Genomic DNA, 27,086 nt, shown 5'->3' on the forward strand with positions numbered 1-27,086 from the left:
GATCTGAGTACACACCTGAGATAAGTTTCTTATCCATTCATCATTTTTGAACTAAACATGTTTTCAATTACACAACCCATTCATAACATAAACGGAGTTTTTTATTTTTTTATTTTCTGAGGGTGACAATTAGACAGTGTTACCCCACCTTACAAGAGCAAAACTCCAACATAGTAATTTCTTAGTATCATTGCACAGTACAAGGAAAAACAAGTAATAAAGAAAGCCGAACCTGGTCAAACACAAAACAGTGAGATTGTTATTACTCATTGGATTTAATTACATTCGAATACACTTATTATACAATTTATTACTTTATTAATGAATAAAAATTGTATGATGAAGACAAGGAGAGAGAGAACGCGTGTGTGCGTTTCCTGAGGAACTGTTTGCAATTAAACAAAAGCAGAACCAAAACAACTGTCGATGGCAGTGGCTTGCGAGTAACACATGATTTTGCCTATGGAAAAAGGTAATGCACAGCACAGCACAACACAGAGGGTAATACTAGTACCCAAAAAGTAAAAGGGTGGGTCATGAGATGAGGTAAATTTCACAGCAAAGAAAGGAAATCAAAACTCATTCCCACCCCATAGAGATCTATTCTGTGCAGCAAAAGTAAAAAGCTTTGCAAGCAACAAAACCACCCCAACTCCTAAATCCAGAAAAAGGCCATTTCTTTACATCTTCCATGACCTGGGTAAGGTTTGTCTCTGGGTGAACCAGACAAACATTTCCTCACTCTGCATACCCTTTAGCACTTCTCCCTTCACATACAAAATCTGACCCATTCTCTGTCTCTCTCCCTCTCTCTCTGATACATCTCTTTCTGCCAGCTCTTTGTACCAGCATGTCATTGCAAGTTAAGTGTTTTTGCTGGTCCCGGAGTGAAATCTTTGGGTTTTCATCCCTTCCCTAGAAATGAACTTGAGGGAAAGTGGTGAAAGAGGGTGAATAGCAGTGCTCTATACTTCTCTTTCTGGTTGGTGCTACCTACATTTGTGTGGCTTTTTGTACTTTGTGTACTTCCGCTTCAGAGTTTGTGTTTGCATTCATACTGAAAGATGAGGAAGAATGGATGGCAGCTACCTTATCATCCTCTCCAGGTAAAGTTTTAATTTTTATTATTTTTTACTGGATTTGTTACTTTTTTCTTTTCAGTGGGGCGGATTCTCATTTTGAAAATATTTTGTTTTTGTGAAGGTGGTGGCTATTGCTGTGTTTTTGGCTCTGGGATTTGCCTTCTATGTATTTTTTGCTCCTTTTGTTGGGAAGAAGATGTATCAGTATGTTGTCATGGGCCTCTACACACCCCTGGTAACCCAATCTTTAACCTTTATCTGCTTTTTCCTCATTTCACTGCATATGAGTGAGTTAGTGGAAGGTGTGATGAGATCTGTGATTGTTGCTTTCTGATTCAAGGTTTTGGTTTCATGTGTCTCTAATCTTAATCTCTAATCTGGTCTCCCTTTTCTTCCTTACTTTATATATGCAATTTTTTGTTAGCATTTCAACCGTGTTCAATTTAGTATAGTATGGAGCTGTCTCTGCATATATTATGAGAGGCTATTTGAACCCTTGTTGTATACCCGTAATTAAATTATCTTCCCAATTAATGAACTGATTCTTGACAATGTTTTGTGAGGTAGCCTTGTGAAGATATGTAATTAAGGAATCAAGGCTTTAAACTGTGCTATTTTTCATATTTGTTGTTGTTATTGATGTCAAACAAGGCACATGTATGTGTGTTAGGAAATTATTCTCCAAATTCAAACGTGTTTGATATTTTTAAATCCAAGATAGCACTGAATTTTTTTTTATCAGATTCCTTTTTTGGTCTTGTTCATAATTCTGGCAATCACCCTCCTCTTTGGAGGGATGTTGATACAAGTAAAGTTACTGAGCACTCCCTTGGTCAAAACTGGGACATATTCATGGAAGCTACCATGAACTTGCTACTTAAAGAGGGTGGCACTGAATTTTGCAATAGCGTCCACATTCTGGTTAAATGTACAAGCAGTCAGTATCTGAACATGGGTGACAATTTGCTAGAGTTGTCTTCCTGTCTCTTCAATGTGGAAATTGGAACTATTATGCATGATTTCTGATGACACATTGATCAATGACTGAGATAGTTCTGTTTGCTAGTCATTATGGCAATTGTTAAATCATTAGCATTGTCTTGACCTTTTCAGTTTAAGATTTTAAGAGAAAAACATGGGAGCAATGCGCAAACATTATGGTGTTAATACTGGTTTTTTTGAAATTTGAGAGCTATTCAAATTGTTAGTCTTCCAAAAGCTGTTGGAACATAGCATCACAATTGCAACTTGCAGGTGATTTCGTTTGGAGATTGCTGCTGATAATGATTTAGGTGCTCTCTTGAGAGTTTGGGATTTGCTATTGAGTAATAGCTGAGTTTGTTTAGAACTTTGATGAAAGCCGTTTCAAGATCATTATAGAACTTCTCAATAAATGAATTGTTGTGGTAAAAAATCCATGAACATAAGCTGCAATAAAATATTTGCATTTAGTTGAGTAATTTGCATCAAACACATAGTTAGCAAAATTGATTGGCAAACTTCTGGTTTCTGTGCGCTATTTGAATAATTATATGTAACATAATATTATATATGATATCATTTGATTTGATCAATGTAGCCTACCTCACCCATGGCCTTTTTAGGACTGCTAACTGCTACAAAGCTTGCATCATTCTATCCGTGGGTCAATATTTCTGGCTTTGAATGTGTTTGCAATATGCTTAACCAATATTGAGTGACAAATTGTTATTTTGATATTAATTATATCGACTTGTAAAAAATGGGAACTATCTATGTATTTATCTTAAACTGCACGCAGGACATTGTCATGTTTAATAACACCTCTCTTCTTGCCAGATTACATGTGTCTTTGCACTGTACATTTGGTGTGCAGCATCTGATCCTGCGGATCCTGGTGTTTTCAAGTCCAAAAAATATCTTAAAATTCCTGATAGCAAACAGCTTGATGGGCTCAAGAATTCTAAACTAGGAGGGGAATCAACTTCATCAATGCATGATGGGAATGCTTCAACTGTTGGTCCAAAATCGGTGGAAAAGGAAGAATTGGGAACTGAAGCTAGTTTTAAAGATGCTGCTATTTCTGCAGAGAAGAAAAGTTCATCATCTTCACCTTCTTCATCGTGTCTCCTGTTGGTTTGCTCTCCTTGTGCTTATATCTGTGGCTACTCAAGTTCAAGTAAGGAATCTTGTGATCAACAAGCTAGTGAAGATGGCATGTTCTATTGCAGTTTGTGTGAAGTTGAGGTGAGCAGAAGCATTTTGACTGAAAACCTTTGTTTGTTCCTCCATGTTTATTGTATTAGTTCTGTCCGAAATATGTTGCCACTAGGGGAGAACATAAAATTTCATGTTAACAATCCTGCAAGCTGAACTCAGATGTACCACACGTGTATTCCTTGATCTAATACTTAAGAATTTCATTTGTCTTACAAATTTGTGCTCATCTTGAAATGTGTATATTTTTAGCATTACATGAATGCTTGGAGGTTTCATTCTGTCAATTTTGGTAATGAAAGAAGCTAAACCATTGCGGAATACTTTTGTTACAGGTCTTCAAGTACAGCAAGCATTGTAGAGTCTGTGACAAGTGTGTTGATCGCTTCGATCATCATTGCAGAGTATGATAATCTAAATTCTATTTTCTTTGCTTATTATTTGATGTCTATCTCTGAAAGGACTGTTGCTTCTTGGATTTTGTAGTGGCTCAACAACTGTATTGGGAAAAGGAACTACAGAAAATTTTTCACCCTTATGGTTGCTGCACTCCTCTTGGTAAGAAAAATTCTGCCTATACCTTTCTTGCCATTCACATGTTTAAATGTTGCATTACATAAACTCTGCAACTATGTATAGAGTATAAACCATACCCTACCCTGGCCATACAAAGTATAATTCTGCACCAGATCACCAGCATTCCAAAATCCTTTATTTGCAAGATACTATCCCTTCATATTACTTTGTGACTGCCTTAGTACCCCTTCTTACTGGAACTGGACAAGGAGATGAGATCTTAGTCAGCAGCAAAACTTGGTATCTTTTGCATCATCTTGAAACCGAGAAACATGCTTATATATTTTGTTTCCCTAGTTTCCGTGTCAAACACCTGATATTCATACTATCAAGTGTCAAAAGTTGAACTGTCCTACTGTCCTAAAGCCCAACTAATTGGAAGCAACATGCCAAAACCTGAAGAAAACCCCAGAGTAAGCATTTTTAATTTCCTAGTCATTTTCATTTTGATTAACTATTGACAGGTATGTGCATGGTTTGTGCACCTTGGGCTTGGGATTGCAGCTTATACTTCAGTGGTTGACTGGGATACTTGTGCTTATCTGCTGTTTTGTTGAGAAGAAGAAATTTTCTGTGGATATCTCCTCCAAGTTAGGGAGCAGTTTCTCTCTTGTTCCCTTTGTCATTGTCGTGGTGAGCATTCTGCTTACATTCGTGGTGCATATTATGTGGTTACTATGCACACTAAATATCTATTCTTTGTTCTGTAGTTGGCTGTTCTTTAACTTCTTTCTCTTCGGTGTTCTTTTATTCTTATCCATGACAAACCCTCTTCTTTTCACAGGCAGTCTGCACCATCTTGGCTATGATTGCTACCTTACCCCTTGTGCAGCTGTTTTTCTTTCACATTCTTCTCATTAAAAAGGTAAGCAATTGTATAAATGGATGCATATTACGAATTCATCTCATTTTGAAACAACAAAGATTTTTAGTACTAAATATTATGATTATTGTCATTTGACTACTCAGGGAATCAGCACATATGATTACATCATAGCTTTGAGGGAGCAGGAGCAGGAGCAGCAAATTGGAGGTCAGCAGAGTCCCCAAATGTCACCTGTTAGCTCACTCACTGGATTGAGCAGTGCAAGTTCCTTTACTACTTTCCATCGCGGTGCATGGTGTACACCGCCACGTCTCTTCCTTGAAGATCAGGTAACATTTTCATTTCACTACTACTATTAGTCAAGGCTTATATTTCTGTATTTTACACTAGGACCTCTGCATGGAATTCCTTATGAGATTTTCCATTTACAGCACTGCTACATAATGCTTCAATTTTGTGTGTACCTGGCACCTATGATGCATGAATGCTATACGTCTATCACATATGATTTTATCTGATATGACCATATGCTTATTTTGAAAACAAGATACTGACGGATATACACTTAAAAACGTATAGAAATTCTTAAAACTGTGGATCCAAATTGTCACATTTCTTAGAGATTGTCAAAATAACAAAGTATAACTTATTGAAATGATAAAAGTATGTGTTTCATAGATTGAAGTATCAATAAAGTATCCTACTGATAGGTGCATCAAAGTCTGACATATCATTTGAATGAATGACTTATTGAAAATTGTTACTGAATAAAACGTAAAAGTTCAGTGATAGCAGAATTCCGTAGATATGATGGTTTGCATTATGCAGTTTGATGTAGTGCCCCCAGAAACGGCATCTGTAAGCTCTTTGGGGAAGAAGACAGCGAGGGATGAACCGGTCAAGAAAAAGAACCCTGGAGCAGTCAAAATCAGTCCATGGACGCTGGCACGGTTGAATGCAGAAGAGGTTTCCAAGGCTGCAGCAGAAGCAAGAAAAAAGTCGAAAATTCTTCAGCCTGTGACAAGACACAACAATGAGCCTTTCAGGCTGGAACCAGACCACAACTCCGGCAGCAGCGGCCGGCGTATGAGCCCTAGGGTTGAGACGAACAGACGACGGGCAGGCAAACGGATTCGTCTTCCGGCCGATCTGCCTATGGAGGCCATACCAAAATTTTCTTCCAGCAACATCATTGCCAAAGGATTCAGTGGACCATCTAGTTTGGCACCTCTGCAGCTGGAAGCACGTGGTGTGTTTCAAGCAAGTCAGGCAGTGTCAAGCTCAGGTGGGATTGTTGCTTCTTCGCCGGAAAGCAGTTTAGACTCGCCGGACATTCACCCGTTTCGAGTTTCTTCGACGGAAGCCGAAGAAGCAAGAAGACTTGCTAGTCTTTCTGCCATTGGTGCTGCAAACCTGAAGGGAATCCCTCTGTCAAGATCAACCAGTGATGGGTATGAGGCCTCTGGTGGGGAAGATAGTGACAGAGTTCCCAGCAGGGTTATTCAGAGGTCCACAAATTGGACTAATCTGCTGTTCAGTGGTGATCAAGAGGAGAGAGGTTTTGATCCAAAACCATCATCTAGCCTGGTTCATAGTAGAAATTTGTGACCAATTTGGGTGTTGATTAATTAGACAAAAGTGTTTTAAGATTATATTGATGGGAATTGTTGATTCTTTGATTTGTGAGCTCAAAGGTACTTCAACTTCAACATCCCTTAACCCTCACCTTCTTGAGGTTGAATTGATGCCCCTCAGAGTTTTGGTGGTAGGCTAAGTGGGAACTAAGTGGAAACCCATGTACAAAGTTTTAGGTCACAGTAACTCATCAGCTTCAGCTTTCCAATATATTGTTTTGTGATCCCTATTTTGATAAACTTTTTATCAACCAAGTCCTCTCATAAATTAAGTTGTCTTCATACATTTTTTTTTTTAACTTACAAGCTCAAATCAACTTATTTACTTGTGTTTTTATGGACCATACCACTAAACTTTTCTGAAAAATATAATTTGAAGACGTGATTAAAACAATTTTAATGCATGAGAATTGTTTTTAAAGTGTTTACTACAGAGTATATTCCTAATTCTCATGATTTATCCAATTTTAATGTTATAGAAAGCGGGCATAGAACATGAATAACTTGATTGTTAGGCTTGTGTTCTTTTGGGAGAAGAGATCGCAGAGATTAAAGTTAGTGTTTTTTTTTTCAAGGGGTTTAAATGTGATTTTAGAATAAATTAGGAAGTAAAGTTTGTGATTAAATTAATTTATGTGACATTAAATTTTTTTTAATAGATAAATAAGTTAGATTTTCAAAATGTCTAATATAATTTATATATAAATGATTTAGAATTTTTTTTATAAATTTTATAGAATGATCGAAAATATAAGAGTCATTTATAAAAAAAATGAATAATATAATATATTTTGTATGAAAATAAATTTAATATATAAGGTAAAAAATAATTTATTTACATAATTTTTTTTAATAATAATTTTAGAAGTAATAAATTTTTATTATAACCATAATAAATTATTTGTATTATTAATTTTTATTATGTTGTTTTTTCATAATAAGGACAATAAGTATAAATAAAAGAGTAATTTGGTAATTTAGTCTTGTCACTCTCTAATCTTATCCTAGGTAGTGAGATTGAATCTTCAATGAATTCTCTTAATCATCTTCTTCCACCATCTTGTATCATTTTAAAAAAAAACTATTCACTGACTAATAATCTCTTCCTCTTTCTTGAAAATATTTCTTGTGAATAGTACATTCATCCAATAAGAAAACAGTGTTTTCTTTTCACAGGTTCTGTTTGGCTAAACCTATGCACAAAAACTTATAATAAAAGGACTTCTCTGAATACTTTTAATGTGAAAAACTTCTTTTAGGTATTTTGTTTACATGATACCTATTTGTACTTATGTACAAGAGCTTATAGAACAAGTAGTGTGCGGATAGTGCTTTTTTATTATTAAAATAACTAAAATTATCATAACAAAATCTGAAAAGTAATTTTGCACTCCAAATTTAAAATCTGTGTTTTTTTAACCTCTTTGATTAATGATTTTTTCTTTTTCATTTTAACGTTTGCATTTAATTTAATTTTTATATTTTTGGAAAAAAAATACATCTACATTATTCTATTATAAAACATAATTTGCTTCCTTTCTATGAAAACTATACATACAAAATAAATAAACATTTTATCACTCACATGCTCATTAGTAATTTGATTGTGTTCTACACAACTATAGTTTGAAACATACACAATACAAACACGTCATCCAATATGAATTGTCCAAACATAATCCTCTCATGAATATCTAACCTTGTCCTCCAACTTTCAAACCCTGTGTTTACCAAAGGAAGCACATTTTAGTGATGGCATGCACACAGACACTCCATCAAAAACTGGTTAAGGTTCAAATTCAACAAAAGAACAAGCCAAGTAATTGCTGCTAGCAAAACTTGAGTAGCCTGGAAGAAATGACCTTCACATGAAATTTTGCAAAACTTTCTATCGCAGTTTATCTATTACAACAAATAAATATTTCACCTCATAGGAGGGAAGAAGAAGAAGTATGCAGTTTTCAGTGGGTGAATGATAAACATTATTGTGAGAGGCAAAGATTGAATGCAGTGTAAGTTTCCCCCATAAAAGTCACCAATCACCACCAGCACGCGCATTGAATCTCTCCATTGCCTCGGCTTTCTGTTGCTTCACAATTTCGAGCATCTTGGGATTGAAGAAACGATCACGAACATATTTCCTCTCCTCAGCTTGTATCTCCTTGATAGCACTAGGATATGGGTTTGGAGGAGGTCTCTTTCCTTGAATACGTGCAATTTCCTTCAAACGGCTATATGCTTTCTTCTTCGCCTTCTTCTCTGTCAGATATTCCATCTACAAAGATAGAATCAAAGAAAAACAATCAACTCATTGTCAGAGAAACAAATTGTAGAGACACCTTGTTCAGGAACCAAACTGGGTTACATACATCAGCTATAGCCATTGCTCGCTCCTCACTAACACCATGCTCTTTCAATTCAAGAACCCTCAAGGCAAAGATACGAGATGGAGGAGGGTCAAAAGCATGAAACCTGTCCAAACATTAATCATGTATCTGAATCAGTTATTAATTCATTTGATGCTTCAGCTGCTTTACCTCCATCAAAAGGTAGACATGGGTTAGAGCCTAATTAAAGTTTTCTTGATGCAAATGGAGGCAACATTGAAAAAAAAATTAATCTACAGCAATACAGAAACAAGAATAGGCTCGAACATAACAAATGGAACAGAAACTAGAGACAAGGAAAAAGGACAATACCTAATGGGGTCATGGCTTTTGGATTCCGGATACTTTTTATAGAACTTCTTCACGTAAGCATCCTCAGGAAGAGTGATGGTCGGAATTTTTTCTGCAACTCGAGGAAATGTTGCAGGTGGCGCCCTGGTAACACAGTCAAAAGCAAAACATTACAAAAATTTCAAACCTTTGGTAAAAATAAAAAGCCATCAAAGGATAATCGACATGCTCAAATAAAGCTTGGAAAGAAAAATTCATTGAATCCCAAAAATGATCAACAGTACAGTGCAGAGCGACAGTGAAGAATTGAGCATTCCGAGCATTATAATTAAGGAAAAAGAAAAACATTAATAAGATTTGGAAAGTAAAAAGGTAGGATTTTGGAGAAAAAGAGGGGTGGATGAGAAAAACCCAGAAGGGGATTCTGAAATGAAAAAGGGAAAATGAAAATGCAAAGGAAAAGATGGAAGAGAATGATGAATCTGAATTAGAAGACAAACTGTTCCATGGCTTTCAGCCATACGGGTTGTGCCTTGGCCAAACCCTTCACGAGCTTCCTTGTTTGAGAAAGTAAATCTCCGCGCATAAACGACATCGTTTGGGTTGGTTCTTGGTGTTGGGTGTTGCAGTGTGGAATATGAGAATAGTCTAAAGAAGAAGGGGTTTTAGCAATGCGTGGTCATGTGTAAGGTGGTCACTGAGTATTTGCTCCAGAAGTTAGACTGGAGTTGAATTATTTATTTATTTAACATTTAAATACTTTTTATTCTCAGAAAAATTATGGAATTTTCATTTAATTTGTAATAACTTTTCTCTTATTTTTTAGTCTTTGAAATATTTACAAATTTGGTATTTGGTCTTTAAAAAATATGTATTCATATTTATTATTATTATTTTTAATTTCGTTAGTAAGTTTTTGAAATATCATGTTAATAAATAAAATATACTTAAAAAATACTAAATAAAAAAATAAATAGAATAAAATTAGAGAAAAATATTTATTAGAGATTAAATCCAAAATTTTACCCAGTTATATTAATAAAGGTCATAAACTTATTTAACATGGTAGAAGTCTAACTTTAACATAATAATTAAACTTTTTGCAATTTCATATATATAACAATCTAACAATTTAGAATGGATATATACACCGTTTCCTTTTTCCTTCTGATGAATAAGTTTTTGATATTTTCTAATTTTATCGACGTAAGTATATCATCTGTATTTTCTTTTTTAAATTAGATCCTTTTATTGTTGAATTGTAATTTTTTTTGTTGCAAAATACTAAATTATCATTACGTTTTTTCCTTTTTAATTTTCCAGTCTTTTATTGTTGAAGTGTAATTTTTTTGTTGCAAAATGCTAAATTCTTTTCTGTTAAAATTCTAATTGTAGAGTAACAAATTCTTATCAACATTTTCTTAATAGTTTTATAGATTTGTATTGTAACATCCTGTTTTCATAGTTTTTAAACTATTAAACAAAATATTTAAATTTTTAATAATTGAGAAGCAGATGATGACGTGGGTCAGTATAAAATATGATACAGTCATCCTCAAAATAACCATACATACAACTTACACTAAACGAAGGGTTACAAAACACCCTAAGCATCTACTAGAGGAACATGTGACTAATACCGCTGAAAACATCCAGGAAACCCAATCAACGCCTGCCAAGAGAGGGTGTATCTTCGCCTGCACTTTTATCTGCTCACGCCATTCAATAAGGACGATCATTGCAAAAGTAAAAGACACACAGAACACAATAGAACTAGAAGGGTAAGCTAACTTGAACCAAGAGCACGTCATGCGATTTTCATACTGAAACAGAAAACAGACTTTCATTTCACAATCCAATAAATCATCCAATTTATCCTGACCATAACACCACACATCATTCTAGATTCGATATCCGGATTATGTAAGTGGCATTGGAGCTCTTGGTGACTTGCACTTGAGATGGTTCCTAAACTCTGCAGAGTTTTAGGCACAAGGGGTATTCACCTAACCACTCCCAAGGTAAATCCCATCACCTCTATGATGGATCGAATCATAGACCAGGACCTCCTGCTATTCCCCCCGACGTAATCCATCATACTCTACTTGAGTCTTAATGGTTACTATGAGCGTTAGGATGTCACCAATCTGAGTCTTCATGCCCTTACATTCACTAAAACCACATTCCTTAGGATTTCCCTTGAGATCCTAACTCCAGCATATTCCCATTCACATCAAATTCGCACTCAAATCCATCACACAGTCTATCATGCATAAAGATCACGTACAAGATCAACTATCATCATTTTAAAGCAATCAACATAGCATCATGTAAGCCAAATAGTGAGAAAAACTAACTTCTGCAGGGGATCTCGCTTAGGCTAGAGAGTCTCGCCTAAGCTAGAGAGTCTATCTCGCTTAGGCGAGTTGATCTCGCCTGGGCGAGACATCATACAGTGGCGAATTACAAATCCTGGGCGAACTCTCGCTCAGGCTAAACTGGCTTGCCTAGACGAGATGCTATCTCGCTCAGGCGACCCCAGCTCGCCTAGGCGAGATTTCGCACAATGACAGGGGTGAGTTTCTGGTATTTTCGCTCAGGCGAGACCAACTCGCCTAGGCGAAACTACCAGGAAATCCCCCCTGTTCTGCACATGCAAGCTCGCTCAAGAACATCCCCCACTCAAATTCACACACCAGCAGTCTCAAACATCAATTGAACAAGTAATCATGCAATTAAAACACTCACGAACACAATTCACATCAAAATGAGTTACAGAGTTAGCTTCTCTTACCTATTCTTGAGCTAAAGTTTGGGTGAAGACAACCTAGGAGAGGGGAGCAAAATTCCTCAGCCGAACCTAGAAGAATTTATCATCAAATCACACAGGAAGGGTGAGCACTGGATTAGACTCTGAATGGAAGCAGAATTTCGAGTTGAGTTTCGAGTTCAGAATTGAAGCTGCAAGGAAAACTTACCTAGGAGATGAGAGGTTATGAGTGGAGGCAGCAGAGGGCTCAGGCGTGGCTTCTTCTTCAGGACCTAATCAAGAAGCAAGGTTGGTGAGATGGAGGCAAGGGTCAGAGAGAGGGAGACAAAGGGGAGAGTTGAGTTTGCAGAGAAGAAGAAAATGAGAGTGGGTTTTATTGTGTTTCTGGAAAAAGATGAGTGTTACATGTATAATAAATATACTTTATTAAAAATTTATAATTTTTTATAAACTTATGTGAACATAAATTAAAAAAAAATATAATTTAGTATCCACAAATTAATTGAAAATAATGAATTTGAAAAGTAATTATAATAAATAAGATAATTTAAATATATTGTAATTATAATAATAGAAAATTTATCATAATAAATTATTATAACTATGTTTTTTCTTTTTTTTTTCAAAATTAATTTTAATAAATGTCTATTTATTTTGTTAAAATAATTTATGTAATAATTATTTTTTGTAGAATAAGTTAGAAAGTTTAAATTAAATAAAAATATGATTGTAGCTGGAAATAAATGCAAAATAGTTAATGGAAAGTTAAAAATTAGTAACATGAATTTAAAACATTTAGGTTTATTTCTAAAAAAACTTATTTAAAGAGAATATTAAAAAAGTATAGAATTTTCTTAAAAAACGTTTTAAAATAGCAAAAAAATAAATAAATTTGAATTTGAATAACTAAGAACTTCAGCAAATAATTTTTATTTAGAAAAAGTATATAAATATTAATTTAGATAATTTTTTTTATAAATAAACCTAAATGTTTTACATTCATATTTTATATCTTTTATCTTTAATTAAATTTCTTTTCAAATATTTCCACCTACAATCATATTATTATTTAATTTTATTTTTCTAACTTATTACACACAACAAAATATCATATAAACTATTTTAACTAAATAAATATATGTATATTTATCAAAATTAATTTTACAAAAAAAAACCATAATAACAAATTTTTCTATTACCATAATTATCTTATTTATTATAATCACTCTTCAAATTTTTTATTCTAAATTAATATATAAATATTAAATTAAACTTATCTTTTTAATTTATATTCACATAAATTAAAAAAATATATAAATTTGTAATAAAGTAATGAATTATAAATAAATATACAAATCTATAATACTAAAGAACAATGTTTTTAAGAATTCGTTCCTAAAAATATAAAATTTCCGCCACAAACAACCTCCAAAGTTAGAAAAAAACATATTGAAAATATAATCTCGTACAAAATTAAATTATATTTAAATAATAAACTGGTTTTGTTTGAGAGAAAAAAATTCTGATGGTCTATGAGGCCAATAAATTTAAAAAATAATATTTGAAATATGATTTTATATGAACAAAATTTAATTTAATAAAAAATTATCATTTAAATAATCATAAATCTATTATAGCAATTGCCATAATTATAAAAGAAAACATGTATAAACTCATAATAATTAGATAAAAAAGCGATTTGACCTTCTGGATAATACTCAATAATATTTCTTGATATAATCATTTAGTAATAATTTTGCTGATTAAAACAATAGTGGGATGTCAGAATAAAAAAAATAAGAACCTTGTATACTATAATATCTTAACCTATTCATAAATATAGATTATTTTAAAATATTTCAATCAACCTATTACAAAATAAAATTATTCTTTAATTATCACACATTTCTATAACTCTTCATATGCAAAATTGAAAAAAAAAAACTTTAATATCATTTGATATTTTTAAGTTGGGATCCTTAATGCGTAAATTATGACATTATAATTATATATTTTAACATATCTTCCTCTGTTATTTCATGGCTAAACCCATCAATAGTCATATAGGTTGTCACAAATGAATAGCATCAAGGATGATACCAATGTGTAACATGAAACGTTCATGTAACGTGATCTTAACATGTTTAATTCTATTATAACCTCATAAACTTTAATGAGATTGAATTACACTAAACTTAAAAGTTCTGATATACAAAAACTTTATTCATATATATATATATATTGTTTTTTTTTTCAATTCAAAATAGTATTTGATTTTTGTGTTTAAATGTTTGTTATGATTTGATCATTTGTATGTGGTTATTGAGGTGTTAAAATATGTCTTTTAAACTAAAATTAAAATTGAATATCTAATGGAACTTGTATCTAGATATAAAACATGTTTCCTTAATAATCTTAAGACTATTGAACTTGATGCATGGTTGCTTGTTTAGGATTCAAGAAATTAGAAATTGACGAGTTCAAAGTTATTAGGAATAAGATTTGAGTATTGGTGCGAGTTGATTTTAGCATGAAATTGGAATTAAGATATTTGTGAATGCATAAGAATGAAGTTGATGAAATCTAATTTTGACAACTGTAAATACTTTAGGTTAAATTTCTGTTGCACACCAATTGTTTGATAAAGTACTAAAAAGAGTTTTTTAGTGTTTTTGTGAACTGTGATGTCTAATTGAATTATAAATTGCGAGAATTGTCATATGTTGCACAAGTCCTTATGAAATGAACGATATTTATTATTTGTTACGTGTGATCGGTGCACTTGCCATCTTCTACTAACATCAAGTTCAGGATAGTGCCTACCCGCTACTCATATTTCTTTCTTGTCACTCATTTTTTATCAGTACAAAATACCATGGGTGGGGATCGATACCCTATATATTTTTATATTTTATTTTTTTAATTTGAGATAAAATTATTTGAAAATATAAACTAAGATAAAAAATTAATTTTTATGTACAATTTAAATCAAATTATTAAATAAAATATTAATGTAAATAAATTTAGTCTGTTTGAAAAGAAAATTTAAATGAATTGTACCAAAATATAATTTTTAAAAAATTATTGTTTTACAAAATCAATTTTATAAGTTTAAATAAATAAAAAGTAAAAATATATGAAGTTAAAGTCTAAAATAAATAAAAAGTAGAAATATTTGAAGTTAAATTTTAAATGATTATTGCATGACTAATATTTGTTTCACTAATAATTTTTTTTTGATGATTTGAATATAGAAAATATTCAAATAAAATTCACTAATAAAGGTATCTACAAGTTGAATACCATAATACTCATATACTCCTCATCTAACAAACGGATAATTACATATCATATTCATTATCTTTTTTAATTCATGCACTACCATTACCGAAAAGAAGTCTTGTATTATCACAGTACCCAGTTTCCCGTATTTGGGTTCCGAGTGTTCTAACGGACTATGGCGGAACAAATTTAAAACTTCTATTAATAATTTAGAAATATTCATGAATTTGATATATACGATAAAGAAAAAGAAAAGAGGTTAACATAATTAAAGAATCTAAGGTGTACTGTAGTGGGACCCCAAAGGGAGAGTGAAGTTGTATGTTGTAGGATCTTAGTAAGGGCATATTCATTTTTCACTCTTTCTGTCCCTTCCCTTCCCATGGGCCTGCATTTCTGAAAACCATCTCTTCCACATGCAAAACTAACACACAAAACAAAACCTCTTTGCTTTTAACCTTCAATTTTTAATTCACATCTTCCATATACTAAGTATCATTATTATTTTGTTTCTAATGATATAATCATAGTTGGAAATTCATTTTCCTAATAGATATGTCTGTCAATTATCTAAGAAAATTGTTACAGAAATATTGACTTTTATAAGGTAAAAATGGAGTGAGACTATGAATCCATGATGGTTGAAAACTGTGAAGTAATTTTTTATGAAAGTAAAATGAAAGAGAAAGTGAATGTTGAATATAATAAGCATATATCACAGAGCTTAAAGGGACAAAGGGGGAACTTCAAAACACTCACTTTACTTCCTTTTCAAACCCCTTCTTTTCTTGGCTTTTGTTTTGTTTCTTCATCTCTCTCTTTCTCTGTCTCTGCATCTCTAATAATGCAATTGGGCTGGCATTTGCCGTGCAGTGTGATTCTGTAACTGAGCTTCTGTACCATTCCCTGTGGGTCCAATAACAGTCTTTTACACCTCTGATTTTTAGTATACCCATAAACTTCATTGTCTTTTCCTTTCAAATTTGGATTCTTTACTCTGCCACATACACTCTCATGGTTGCATTGCATGCCAAAAAAATGCTCCAGTTCTTTCATTTATACCACTTTATGTGTTTTTTTTAACCCCTTTTTAACTACGTGTACAATTTTGTTTAGCAACTTTTTCAGTGTGTATTGTTGAAGAAGTGAAAGAGATGTACAAAGCTATGGTTGCATAAACTGCATGCCAAAACAATGGTCGAGTTCTTTTACTAATGCCACTTGTTGTATCTATATTTACAACCTTTCTTAATCACACCTATTATCTGTTTGTAATAATGTTTAACAGCTTTTTAAATGTATATACTGTGTGGAAGAAGTGAGAGATGAAAACGTTTATGTTCTACTTTTCTTTGACTTGACTTCATTTCTTTACTATTGTACCTAGATGAAGTCATGTTTACAGTTATATAAATAGGTGCTATTAGTCTAGTTTTTGTACCACCAGTAGTTCGCGTTTGTCAGGGTAACATGTTAAAGCTGCATGCACAGATTGGATGCACAACTACCTATACCTGAAAATTGAAGATTATAGATTGTGTGAGGAACCGAAGCATTTTGTCTTTTGGTTGAAGCTATTTTTTTCTCTCTGCCTAATCAGTTGTTTATTCACACCTGAATTTGTTAGCATTCATCTAAAACATGCATAGCATTTAAGTAGTATGTAGAATCCAAGGGCCATTCTAACTGAGCTGAACTTAAAACCTTCAGAAGTAACTAAACTTTTACAGGAATCATAAAATTATACTAATATATTTATGAATGTCTTAGTTTAACTAGAACAGAAAAATACAGTCACAATAGCCTGCATCACTGATATCCTGCACATGCTATATCAACTGATTACATTTCATTTAAATAAATGACATTAGCCAAGAGTTGTCACTAGCAGTAGAACATGAGCTTCTTGATGTTTTCACTAAGTTTTGGTAGAGGTGCTGTCTTGGGAGGAGCAGCTCTGGATAACGTAGATGTATTTCTGAACAAACCTAAGGACTCTGATCTCTGGAGGTAGAGTCTGCCTCTATATGCAGCTAAATGTGCATAATATGCTGGAGGCACCAAAGAAATTGGCTTGGTGCACCTGACAAAAGTGTAGCATAAGTTGTAAACCAGTTTCTGCAGTTCATCAGAAGTAAACTGGTTTTCATCCCATAAGACATGGTAGTGAGTTGGCCTACTTGTTCCTTTCACACCCCAATGGCTACAAAGGTAGAAATCAAATTCATTTGGATGAGTGATCACTGAATCAACCACAGTCCCTGGAGGAATGTTTTCATATAGAAAATGGTTTTGAGTTGAAGAGTGGTCAGTTTCAAGGGGAAACAACCTTGTGTGATGCCTCTTTTGCACAACTACAAAAGTAATGGAAGGTTTGTAACCAGGAAACCTTGTGCATGCACACCTGATTGACTGAAGTTCGTCTTCCAACACTTTGTAAAACTGAGTTTCACTGACTCCATCTCTGAAGAAAATAATTCTGCTGGGGAGTTTCTCTACCTCCTGGTAAAAATCATCGAGAAGTTCCCCCACCATTGCACCAAGATCGTGAATGATTTCTTGTCTGTGTGTTTGAGACCTTATTCTTGAAATGTATTTGTTTGCTGTCGGCCAATTCATGCTACCGACAACAGCAGCAACAGATGGACTAAAATCATCAAGAGGGTGAGGATGTGTCACATCTGCACCCATGAATATCACTGGCTCATCGATATGAAAGAGACGTGGTAACTGTGAAGGCAATGAGTTGTACAAAGCAACCGTGCATCCACCAACTTTGGCGTTGATTTTGAGGGCCAAATTAGCCAAAAATTGTGAACTCAACTTGCTGAGATTGGGGTAAAGGCAGCATTGGCTCACAACACCAACACTGGTCTCGGCAATTCGTTTCAAGTCTGCATACCCTTTGTGTTTTCTCTCCATTATGCAAATAAGAAGCTGGAGATTGTTTGAGGCAGTCCTCTGGATCCTCTTGAGCTTAGATTCTAAAAGGGTGACATTGTTAAGAATCTGGCTTGATTCAAACTGGGGAGTAATAACTGTGTTCTTGTTGAGAAAAATGCCCAATTGTTCACACCTTTGAGATAACTGGTTTATGAATCTGGGGACACTGGACTTCTGCTCAGGCGTGCCCCCAAAACTAATCAGTGCCCACCTTTCAATAGTAGTTCCTTCAGAGACATGGCCATCCAGAAGGTTCCATTGCCGGTCATGGCGCGAAGGAGTCAAGTTTCTCACATGACCTCCATCTCCAAGCTTTAGTTTGGGAGGGAAAAGAATTCTGCCAGTCAACTTTGTCATTTCTCTGGACACTTGGAGATTGAACTCTTTTTCCTGATCACCACTGCCAAAAAGATTACATTTTTATACATTAGAAACTAATTCAAAAAGCATTATGAATATTTCAAAATAAACAACCAAAGGATCCATAGAAAGTACATAAGAACCATAAATAATATCTATTCAACAAGAAAACATGGTACTATAGTAACATGAAATTAAACTACCTGGTAGGCCCAACATTTCCTCTCATGACTCCTTCAATAATGGTTTTTCGTTCTCCCGGTCTTTGGCAGCCCATCTTGAGTATTCGTGCTGTCTGATCATCACTGAGTTTTCCAAGGAACTTCTGGCCTTCACAGATCACACAAAGCTCCATAGGGAGATAACAAGGTTTACTCCTACTAATTTGCAAGCATGGCAATTTTCTGAATTGTATGTCATAGTTATAGTGATCTTTAAAGTAATTAACCAGCCTCAGATTCTTGCCATCTCTGTCAGCAAACCAAAGGTTTTCAGTAGCCTCCTCAGTCAAGCCATAGACACGGTATCTCTGAACAGTTTCCCTATGGCAAACAAAGACCCTGATGTTCTTCAATGACTTCTCAACTTCCTTCCTCTCTTCACCAGTTAATTGAGCTGTCTTCCTTTGAGAAAGGTCTCGAAGGAACTCAAGACGTTTCTGCAGGTATGCAATCACTCCGATGCTCTCATGGAAAGCAGTTACTGAGAAATCCACATTGAGAGCTAATCCTTGTTGTGTTGGCCTGAGACTCTGAAAGAAGCCTCTCAATCCAACAGCTCCTCCACCAATGTCTTTGCTTCTTCCCATTGAACTTGAATAGAATGACCTTCCAACAGGTATGCATTTCTCAGTAGGGCTCTCCCTAAGAACTACATCCAAAGCATGCAGATAATCCTGTGGAAGTGGAATCCAGTCATCACCCTCTTTGCTCAAGTAGTTAGTCAACTCCTTCCCATTGATTTTTGAGACCAACTTGATATTTATCCTGAAAAGTTTAAGCTTTTCATGCTTCTCTCTCAAGTCAGAGATTTCTCCATAAGGTGATGCAAGCTTGGCAGAGGGGATTGGGAGGCTTATGTAGAACTCCAGCTTATCATTTTGGAACTCAACTGGACTGAAAAGATTCTTTCTGCCATCATATGCTGGAGTAGCACCTGAGAGGACAGCAGAATTGTTATTAACCAACTTGTGCTTGATAGCTCTGGCGATATCCTTGGAGGGATGGGGAGTGATTTCAACATTGTAATGATATATGTTCTGTGATGGATCAAATTGTACCAAAAAGTGGTTGGCAAGAAGAGAGATGACAGAGCCTTCTTGGCCACCAGAGTCTGGCCTCTTTGCAACAAGCACTGACTGTGGCTTCCTTGCTGGAATGAGTTTCTTCCCATCATTTCCTTTGAGGGATCCCTTAGATTGCTGCTGAAGTTCCTTTGGAGCTGAGTCAGTGTAAGAAACAACATGGTTCATCATTTTTCCAATTTATTTTGCAGCCAATGGATTGGTTCAAAGGAGGGGAAGAGGTAAAGGAGAATTAAATCCTTCCATTTTTAGACAAAGACAAAAGTGTGGCCTTTTAAACTTTTGAACCAAAAAATATTTTTTTATCAGAATTCCTTCCTGGTGTCCAGTTCCTTTCCAACCACACAGTATGGTAAGCTCGAGTTACTAAGTCTTTAGGCTTGTTGGATATTTCTTTGTTTCCACATTAGAATTCAGTTTTTTTTTTTTTTTTTTTTTTTTTTTTTTTTTTTTTACATAAACACCATATATTTATTTTTCTTAAGTAAATGTTTATTATTTCAAAATATTAAATTGTTTGTTTCTTGTGTACTAAAAATATTTTTATTAAAAATCCTTAATTTGTATAGTATAAAAAGATTTAAAAATAGAAAGATTATCATGCACTCCTTTTAAAAGTAATTAATTAGAAACTAATGAAAACCTGTACAAGTGTTTTTTTTTTCTTATCAAAATTGTGTAATTTTACACTAATTTTTATCATAATCACCATATTTTGAAAGATTTACGACTGAGAAGTTTTAAATATCTAAAAATAATTAGTCACAGTAATAATTAATTTAAATACTAATTTATAAACTTAAAATTATTGATATTTAAAATAATTTCTATTATAAATAAAAAAATATAGTTTAGCAGTGAATTACACTCTAAATTAATTAAAATTTTTGACTACTTACAAATTTAATATCTATGGTCACTAAAATTCACATCCCAACCAAAATTAACTGAAACTGGAACAATCTTGCATTTTTTTTTTATATAGCCATACAGACTCAACAAAGAAAAAATGAAAAGGAAAAGAAGAAAAAAAAAAAAGTAAAAGAAGGGACAACATAGTGAATAGGAAAATCCACCATACCTCAGAATATGCTAATACCGCCTTCCAACAACTTACTGGCACCAAAAAAGGGTAAAAGAAGGAAGGCTTTCAACATCGTTAGCTTGCAGATAAGTCTTAACAAAGAAGATGTTGAGTGAATAAAATTCAATCGTGAAATACTATAGAGAGAAGAGACTTGAACATTTTCTCCCACAACTGTTCAACTGTTTGATAAAACAGAATACACCTGAGTACTACTTTTGACCAAATCAACATTGAAACATAACTCAAAGTCGCACACTGATATGGAGTTTGTTTTTCCCACCAAGACCGTATAACTTTCACATGAAAACCATCAAACGAATGCAAAACATGGACCAAACCCTTCTGATTGAACTCTAGAGATATACCAAAATGTTTCGAAAATATACGCATAACATAGAAAAGGACTAGGCAGAAATGTTTTCTTCATGGTATTGCCATGGTGGTTTTTTTCCTTTGTTAGAAGTTGAAGAAAAATTGTACTTTTTTTCCAAGAGAACAATGTTTTGGGTTGTGAATTAGCAAAACAAGAATGCAAACAAAAGGGTTAGTTTGGAAGGGAGGGAACAATGCTAGTGCTTACCAGGAGCAAGTGGTGGTGGAGCAAGGGAGGGGGAGCTACTGAGTTTGCATGGAGGTTTGTGAAAATGGGTTTTTGATTTGATGATGTGGTTTTGAGGGAAGGGTGGAGTGAAAGGAAGTTGTTGCAGTTGCAGATGATGATGGTGTTGAAAGTGATGATGATGGTGGTGGTGATATCGGTGATGCTCATGAGAGTTCACTCCATTTCTGAAGCTCATTCTTCTGGTGGTGAATTTTTGGTTAGCATTGGTGCACTCCTCTACCTCTTCCATGGTTTGGTTAAGAGAATAAAAGAAAGGAAATGAAGAGAGAAAGCTATCAGAGAGAGTTTATAAGAACATGGGTTTTGTTTTGTCTGGTTTTTGAGTTTTGAGTACAGGTTTGAACATAATAAGATCACAAAGAAGCAAGCAATGTTCTGTTTAGAACATCATGTGTTTAGATTCATTGTACAGCAAAGGAAAGAAGATTTAAGAGGCTGTTTCATTAGAACTATAAAAACTGTGAACAAAGATCATAGACTATTATTATGTCATGCTTATCTCTTCCTAATTTTGTTTAAGTTAATTTTAATCAAATTTAAAATCCTTTGATTTGCCTCATCTTTAGTGTACATGATCAGTGGTGGTGGGACGTAAAAGGGTCATTCATGCACTTCATAAGGTGGGTCTGTTGAGACAAACATAAGTTGAATGTGATGATGGGACAATGTTATGTATGTGGAGCATTAAGTTTATTTTGAATGCATACCACATAACTCCACTACTCTCTATTGGCTTTAATGCTGTTTACAGTATCTTTTTTCCCATAATTTTGTCCATACTTACTGATGTAACTCTCAATTTAATTATACCCTACTTTCATAATCATTCCTTCATTCTTTTATAGCTCCTTAGGCAATATTTGAGTTCAACTACTCACTCTTATTTTGTAAATGATCATATTCACACACACATATATACATATGGTTCTTGCTTATGGCATAAAAAGGTGATTATCCATATAACTATGTTTAATTTATCTCTCAAAATCATGCTAACAATAATTGACCACACACATTTATGGTTAGACTTTTTCCCTAACCCTCAGTTTTCTCATTGGGCAAAATCAACTTTACATTACATGAAACCTTGACATGTACGAAATGATTTCATATTAATATGGAGCTTAATTAGTTGTTATCAAGTGAAAACATTTATATAATATTGCATTAACTGTGTAGGGGACCAACGTGACTAAAACCTACATTCCACAGCCATTTTGTTAACTGGGTCCATTTGATTTTTTTATTCATGAATAACTAAAGGGGTAAAAAAATATAACTTAATGGCTGGGAACTGAGGAGTTGCAGAATGATAGTTACTAAATTGAGTGTGTGAGTTATCACAGACTTTAATCTGTAGCCAACCCTAAATTTGTGATGATTCCTATACCTTCACTTTGCTTTGTGTCCACTCTTCTGTTAGTACAATGTTAATTAATTTTATTACTCTGAATGTTTATAAGCATGTTTATTAATTCAAAAGTGATTTTGTATGGTGACTTTATTTTACAGATTCAACTGTGACAGTTATTACTACCTTCTTCTGTACATTGTATATGGAATATGGATATAAGATATGGTTGTGAAAAGTGGAATCAGACTACACTTGCTTTACCTAACAAATTTCAAAACTTTAATTTATTATTGATGTACTTGAGATATGCCTGCCATGAAAGATACAGCATGAGGAATCACACCCTTTTCATGGTTTTGTGTCTGCCATATTTCTGTGCTTATTATTGCCAATTCCCAGAATCACCACACCACATACAAGATTCCTTTCGTAGTTTGGAACTATGAACATTTTTCAGTAATAGGGATGCAATTTAATAACATTGCTGATAACAAAGGTCTTTCTTTCTATATAATTCTTTAATGCCACTAAGACTAGCTAACCACTGAAATCTGACATAAATTTCTTGATTTATGGTTTGAAATTTGTGGTAGTCTATGCAGACAAGTTTAATGATGTGGTAGAAAGCTAGGTTTTGATTAAGGTTGTCTAGGTATAAGATTCTGTGTGATGTTTTAAGAAGTATCATAGTTTTTTGTGTTTAAATTTCAGTTTCATTAGAAGGGTTAAATTGAAAATTTTATTTTGAAGTGTTTGTTAGAAGCAAAATGTTTAATGTATGAGAACTTGAAGTTGGAAAAAGTATGAAAATGGTTATATTTCTTTGATTAAATTTAACAGAAAAGATTTCTACAGAAGAAGTATAAGTCTGATTAATAACTTTCTCAAACTGATGTGAAAATTTTACAGGAAAAATTATCATTACCATTCTTATATACTAAATCATGTAACTTGATAATGAATACAAGGTTTTTAATAAAAAAAAACAATACTATTTGATTATATATTTTTTCCTACAATATATTTGTATTCACTGTTTTCGTTTGTCTCCTTTCATGTTTCTCTTTAAATAAAATCAATAAAGCAAGTAATTGATGGTAAGGGAGAAAGATAAGAGATATTAAAAATTATATATGATGTTAGTGGATGTCATGTGAGTTATATTATATGAGAAAAAACACTGCTCAATAAAAAATTTCTTCCAAGAAAACAAAAGAAAATGATTTGATCTTACTGTCCTGTTTTCTTTTCCTTAAAATACAACTAAGACGACATAGAAAAGGGTGTCTCCATCAAGGAAAACAAGTTTGATCTAAATACAAAGTAATTAAGATATTGATTTTGAGTTAGTGTTTTGCTGTTTTAGAATGAAGCATTGATAGATGAAGTGATTAATTTATATATCTAAAAAGGAAATATGAAGAGTGTATTTATGCATAGGACATTTGATGAGATTTTAGTGCAATGGAGAGATAAGAACAAATATTTCCAGATTGGCATCAAAGTGATTGAGAGGTCATTTTTGTTTTTACTTGTCACCTCTTGTTCATTGCTTATGACATGTTTGAATTCATTGCGCATAATTTTGCTTTGAAAAGGAGTGTAGGGAATTATAAACTTCTATTGTGTTTTTTGTCGGTAAATGGATTCCAAAGAGGGACAATTGTACAAACATCAATGTCAATAATTCATAGGAACAACTATGAGTTCAGTGTTTCACTGCTCTTCCAAATAACTATTTTATTAATATACTCCTATTTTGTTATCACACTTTTTTATTACTATCATTTAATATCATTCTTCATTATTATTCACTTTTTTTTTAGAAATATAAAAATTTATTTTTGTTAAGACTAATTTATCTTTGTAAAAATTATCAAATAATAGTCAAATTGTGTCACTCTATCTTTTGTTGTGCTTATGCTTTTCACAGGTAATTCATTTATCACATACGTATTTACATACCACACAAGGATCTATATAATAATAGATTTTTGTTAGAGAATATCTATTATTAATGCAATTTTTTTTTTATGATAGTTAAAATATTTTTTTTACATCAGTTTCAATACTAAGATTAGATACGTAGGATATACTGTAACGTCCCATTTAATTATTAATCGAAATTAAAGAAAACGTCACGCGATAATAGTACTGCAGAGTAGTCTTGGGGTCCCTAACACAACCCCTACAAAATTAGGCACACCACGATGCCAACAAAAGCAGGATAGTTGAATATGGATACAACGTAGAATGTAGCGTAGAAATACGGAAAGAAATACATGGGCCATGGCCCTAAATAAACACAAGGAAGACTCCAGCCCAGATGGCTAAGTAGCGGAATCACCATTCGCTTGTTGACTCTGAGAACCTCGCCCAACTGCTCCCATCAACCAAGTTGATGATCATCGCAAGGAAAAACGGCCACATACAACACAAACATACAACAAAACGGGTAAGCTAGAGCCAATCAACATATTCCACATGCAATCAAATATAATTTCACTATCTCATCCACATAGCATTCAAACATGTTATGACTCTTTATTCAATACACTACGACTCGACTCGACTCATCCGGATACGTATAACTTGGTCGGATTCAGCGGATGCTTGCACTTGTGTGGGTACCCCTGCTCGAACCTGAGCTGCTCGATCCTGAGCCATGTATTACCAGTGTTACAATGAAACAAATCTCTCCCACCACAAGGTTAGCCCTTAGTGAGTTTCAGGCCTCCTGCTACTCCCACCACAAGAGTCAGTCCGCTCTAAGTGAGACTAACTGACTCCTCGGAGCGTCAGGATGCAACCTTACCTTGAATCCTTACCTAGTTATACAGATGGGGCACCACCATGAACACCCACTAACAGGGGCCATGGAATTACGTCCCGACCACTGAAGCGCAACCCCGGAGGTCTCACCTAGAGACCCCAAGGAATTACACACTGACACGGACCAATATTTATAAAATAGCAATAAGGGAATAATAAATCATGTTTTTCCAATCCCATATCAACCCTTGAAATTAATTCCTCATCTCGATTACATCTCAAACCCATACCTCTAATCATCACCACCCCAATGAGTCTGGGGCCTAGTCTCATATCAATATCATGTTCCTTTAGTTTCAAACTGCATACTCATTTCACATGCTAAGTCTCATACCAACCCATTCATCCACAATTCATGAATCATGCCAAACATATACTTCATGCTCCATTACATACATGTTCATCATCATACAATCATACTCAACCAACATGGATCACTCGGGAAACATCAAACATCCAAAACACAGCACGGTCTCGCCCAGCATCTCGCTCAGGCTGAGGGGTCTCGCTCAGGCGAGACGTGCTCGCTCAGGCGAGCCTCCCCCTCGCCTAGGCGAGAGTACAAAAAAAACAAGGGCATGGCAACACGGGATCTCGCTTGGGCGAGTTGCTTGCTCGCTCAAAAATTGAGCGAGCCGCCCGGGCGAATTTTCGCGCAAAAAGCTTAGGTGAGCTCCCTGTTTCATCTCGCCTAGGCGAGATGGACTCGCTTGGGCGAGATTAGCAGGTCTCGCCACTGTTCTTCGCTGTACCGCCATGTTTTCTGGCCAAACCACACATGCAAAGCACTCTCACACATCCAAACGACAGATCCAACCGTACAAACAACAAATAACTCATAACAGTTCAAAAGGGACCCGAAACTAGAACCCTAACTTCCCGTACCTGGGATTCAAGCTAGCAAAACACTCCGACAAGCCCTCGCTACCGAACGTACGAGCATCGCAGCTTCAAGGAACGAACGGGAGAACTGGAGAGATGGCGAGACAGGAGCACAGTATGGGTTACTTGGAACCTTAGCTATGAAAGGAACGAAATGTACGATAGAGACAAGTATGGGCTAGCCACAGCACTTACCTGGAGTAGGGGAAACTTCGAACTGGCTCAACAACAGTGGGGCGGAACCCTAGCAGAGGTGTGTGGCGGCTGCAGCTCAAAGCAAGGACCAAGGTTCTGAAAGGTGTAGGGCACCCTAGGGTTTTAGGGCAGACTTAAGGACATATGTACCCTGGGCCAACCCTTAGGCCCACTTAGGGGCAGCCCACTAAACTTTTGGGCTGGAAAAAGAAAATGGGGCCTTACATATATAGTATGTTTTTTTCATTATTTTGTGTGATTGTTAAAATTAGATTGTCTGATTATAAGTTTAAATAGAATGTGATACTTTTTTATGATGGTTAATGATACACTTGTCATAAAAAGTAATATTTGTTTTTGTTACAAATTAATAGCCTTAATTGTCATAAAAGTGTGTTTTTTTTTTCTCTAAATTTCGTGACGTATTTATTTTTGTGCTTGAATAATAAATACTATGGTTAATA

General features: G+C 34.2%; 3 protein-coding genes and 1 long non-coding RNA gene across 5 annotated transcripts; 1 reads left to right on the top strand and 3 right to left on the bottom strand.

Annotated features, from left to right (window-relative positions):
- The first annotated feature begins 401 nt into the window (after positions 1-401).
- LOC114173537 (probable protein S-acyltransferase 22) lies at positions 402-6,554 on the top strand. 2 transcript variants are annotated; one of them, XM_028058004.1, is made up of 10 exons: positions 402-700; positions 837-1,106; positions 1,204-1,317; positions 2,901-3,308; positions 3,614-3,682; positions 3,765-3,836; positions 4,359-4,487; positions 4,639-4,719; positions 4,824-5,009; positions 5,509-6,554. In XM_028058004.1, the coding sequence occupies exons 2-10, from the start codon at positions 1,065-1,067 to the stop codon at positions 6,286-6,288; spliced, it is 1,881 nt and encodes a 626-aa protein (XP_027913805.1). In that variant the 5' UTR covers positions 402-700; positions 837-1,064; the 3' UTR covers positions 6,289-6,554. The 2 variants fall into 2 exon arrangements, with proteins under 2 accessions (XP_027913805.1, XP_027913806.1); XM_028058005.1 differs by lacking the exon at positions 402-700 and having other exon boundaries at positions 1,048-1,106; positions 4,319-4,487.
- Positions 6,555-7,903: 1,349 nt separating this feature from the next.
- On the bottom strand, positions 7,904-9,707 carry LOC114169966. Its single transcript, XM_028055386.1, has 4 exons — positions 9,493-9,707; positions 9,014-9,136; positions 8,684-8,786; positions 7,904-8,589 (listed from the first exon to the last, which is right to left on the bottom strand). Exons 1-4 carry the CDS (start codon positions 9,585-9,587, stop codon positions 8,347-8,349), a joined length of 564 nt encoding a protein of 187 aa, XP_027911187.1. The 5' UTR covers positions 9,588-9,707; the 3' UTR covers positions 7,904-8,346.
- Positions 9,708-16,717: 7,010 nt separating this feature from the next.
- On the bottom strand, positions 16,718-21,808 carry LOC114173827 (protein argonaute 7-like). Its single transcript, XM_028058455.1, has 3 exons — positions 21,318-21,808; positions 18,551-19,787; positions 16,718-18,387 (listed from the first exon to the last, which is right to left on the bottom strand). Exons 1-3 carry the CDS (start codon positions 21,586-21,588, stop codon positions 16,929-16,931), a joined length of 2,967 nt encoding a protein of 988 aa, XP_027914256.1. The 5' UTR covers positions 21,589-21,808; the 3' UTR covers positions 16,718-16,928.
- Positions 21,809-24,860: 3,052 nt separating this feature from the next.
- LOC114171177 lies at positions 24,861-26,725 on the bottom strand. Its single transcript, XR_003601372.1, has 3 exons — positions 26,623-26,725; positions 26,431-26,515; positions 24,861-25,093 (listed from the first exon to the last, which is right to left on the bottom strand). It is a non-coding gene; the product is annotated as an uncharacterized LOC114171177 (long non-coding RNA).
- Between the last annotated feature and the right edge of the window lie 361 nt (positions 26,726-27,086).

This window comes from Vigna unguiculata, chromosome 2, assembly GCF_004118075.2.
Source record: "Vigna unguiculata cultivar IT97K-499-35 chromosome 2, ASM411807v1, whole genome shotgun sequence".
Lineage (NCBI taxonomy): Eukaryota > Viridiplantae > Streptophyta > Magnoliopsida > Fabales > Fabaceae > Vigna > Vigna unguiculata.